General features: G+C 44.9%; 1 protein-coding gene across 1 annotated transcript; it reads left to right on the top strand.

Annotated features, from left to right (window-relative positions):
- Positions 1 to 346: 346 nt before the first annotated feature.
- Positions 347 to 1,159, top strand: TEOVI_000155900 (variant surface glycoprotein (VSG), putative; the record flags this gene model as incomplete). Its single annotated transcript, XM_067224768.1, has 1 exon — positions 347 to 1,159. The coding sequence occupies one exon, from the start codon at positions 347 to 349 to the stop codon at positions 1,157 to 1,159; it is 813 nt and encodes a 270-aa protein (XP_067080869.1).
- Positions 1,160 to 1,418: the final 259 nt, after the last annotated feature.

Raw genomic sequence — 1,418 nt, 5'->3', positions numbered from 1 at the left:
ACCTCTATTAAACAAAGCTTCCGAACTCGAAGGCCAGCAACGAAACTACAAACTAGCTGCAGCGGCGGCCACGTCAGCACAAGAGGCATGCTTGCTACTCGGACTTCAATCTTTGGCAGCAGCGACGCGCAACGAAATTTTAAGTGAACTAAACAAGGCGAAACCGATCATCGACAACGCCAACGGGGCAATAAACAAACAAAAGCAAATCGTACTGAAAGCGCACACCCTTGCCGGACTGACCATAACACTAGGCACAGCAAGCGGCGTCGAACAACGGGGCGGCAGCGGACACAATATAGACATAGACATCAAAAACGCAATAAATACCAAGCAACCGTGCGATATGGCGGCATATAATGCAAACGGCAAGATCTCGGAACACGCACCAAATTTACAAAAGCTGCACACACTAAAAATAGAAACGGAAGAAAAGCTAACAGCTGGCCTGCCACACGATAAAGTCTATCTGAAGGCGAACAGCGGCTGCAACTACAACAGCGCGGGCAAAACAAAATTTATAACAGCAGTTGCCGGTTGCGCATTCAACACGGGCGCTGCCGCAATCAGCATAACTAGCAAAGCCAAGCGATATGCCGACGCCGTCGAAACCGTGCAGCTTTACACCGGTGACGACCCCAAAAACGATTGCTTAGAGGAAAACAAAGGCGCTGACGCGGCATCAAAGCCGAAGCAACATTTCGCTAACGCCATATGTCAAGCCATGAAACTTTCAGCCCCAAGCATAGACATGCCAAACCTGGAAGGCCCCACGCTAAGCACACATCCAATGATCCAGCGCACGGTCGGCAACTGTCTCAAAGAGTTTTCGGGTCTAAAAGACAAAACCAAGTCACCAGAGAATGCAGCCCTGGTAAATTTTCTCAAGGAAGCATACGGCGCAGACAACCAAGCTTTCAAATCTAAATTCAGATCCTTAGTCGACAATAAAACAGTTCCAACGTTCCGGAACGTCCAAGAAACTCAGACAACCATCCCTACCGTGAACGGTGAAGCGGAAGAGCAAGAAGTTCTCGCAACATTGGAAGCGGAACGAAGGGCACGAGAAGACGCATTAGCAAACAAAATAACACAACAAGGAGCAGACAGCATGGCCAAAAAGGAAAAGGACTGCCAGATTAAAAAAAAACGAAAATAAATGCAACAAAAAGGATGGTTGTGAATACAAAGATGGGGAGTGCAAAATTAAAGAGGGGGTAAAATCAGAAAATGATGACAAAACCACAAACACCACAGGAAGCAATTCTATTGTCATTCATAAGGCCCCTCTTTGGCTTGCATTTTTGCTTCTATAAAACTTTTAGGATTTTTTCTCAAACTTATGAAATAAGATATTTTTAGAGAATTTGATAAACTTTCCTCAAATTTGATATATATCAACAATTTTCAATAAAAAA

Source organism: Trypanosoma equiperdum, assembly GCF_001457755.1.
Source record: "Trypanosoma equiperdum strain OVI genome assembly, contig: ctg_383, whole genome shotgun sequence".
NCBI lineage: Eukaryota > Euglenozoa > Kinetoplastea > Trypanosomatida > Trypanosomatidae > Trypanosoma > Trypanosoma equiperdum.
Note: the sequence above shows the minus strand (reverse complement) of the source record. Positions and strands in the feature narration are given on the sequence as shown.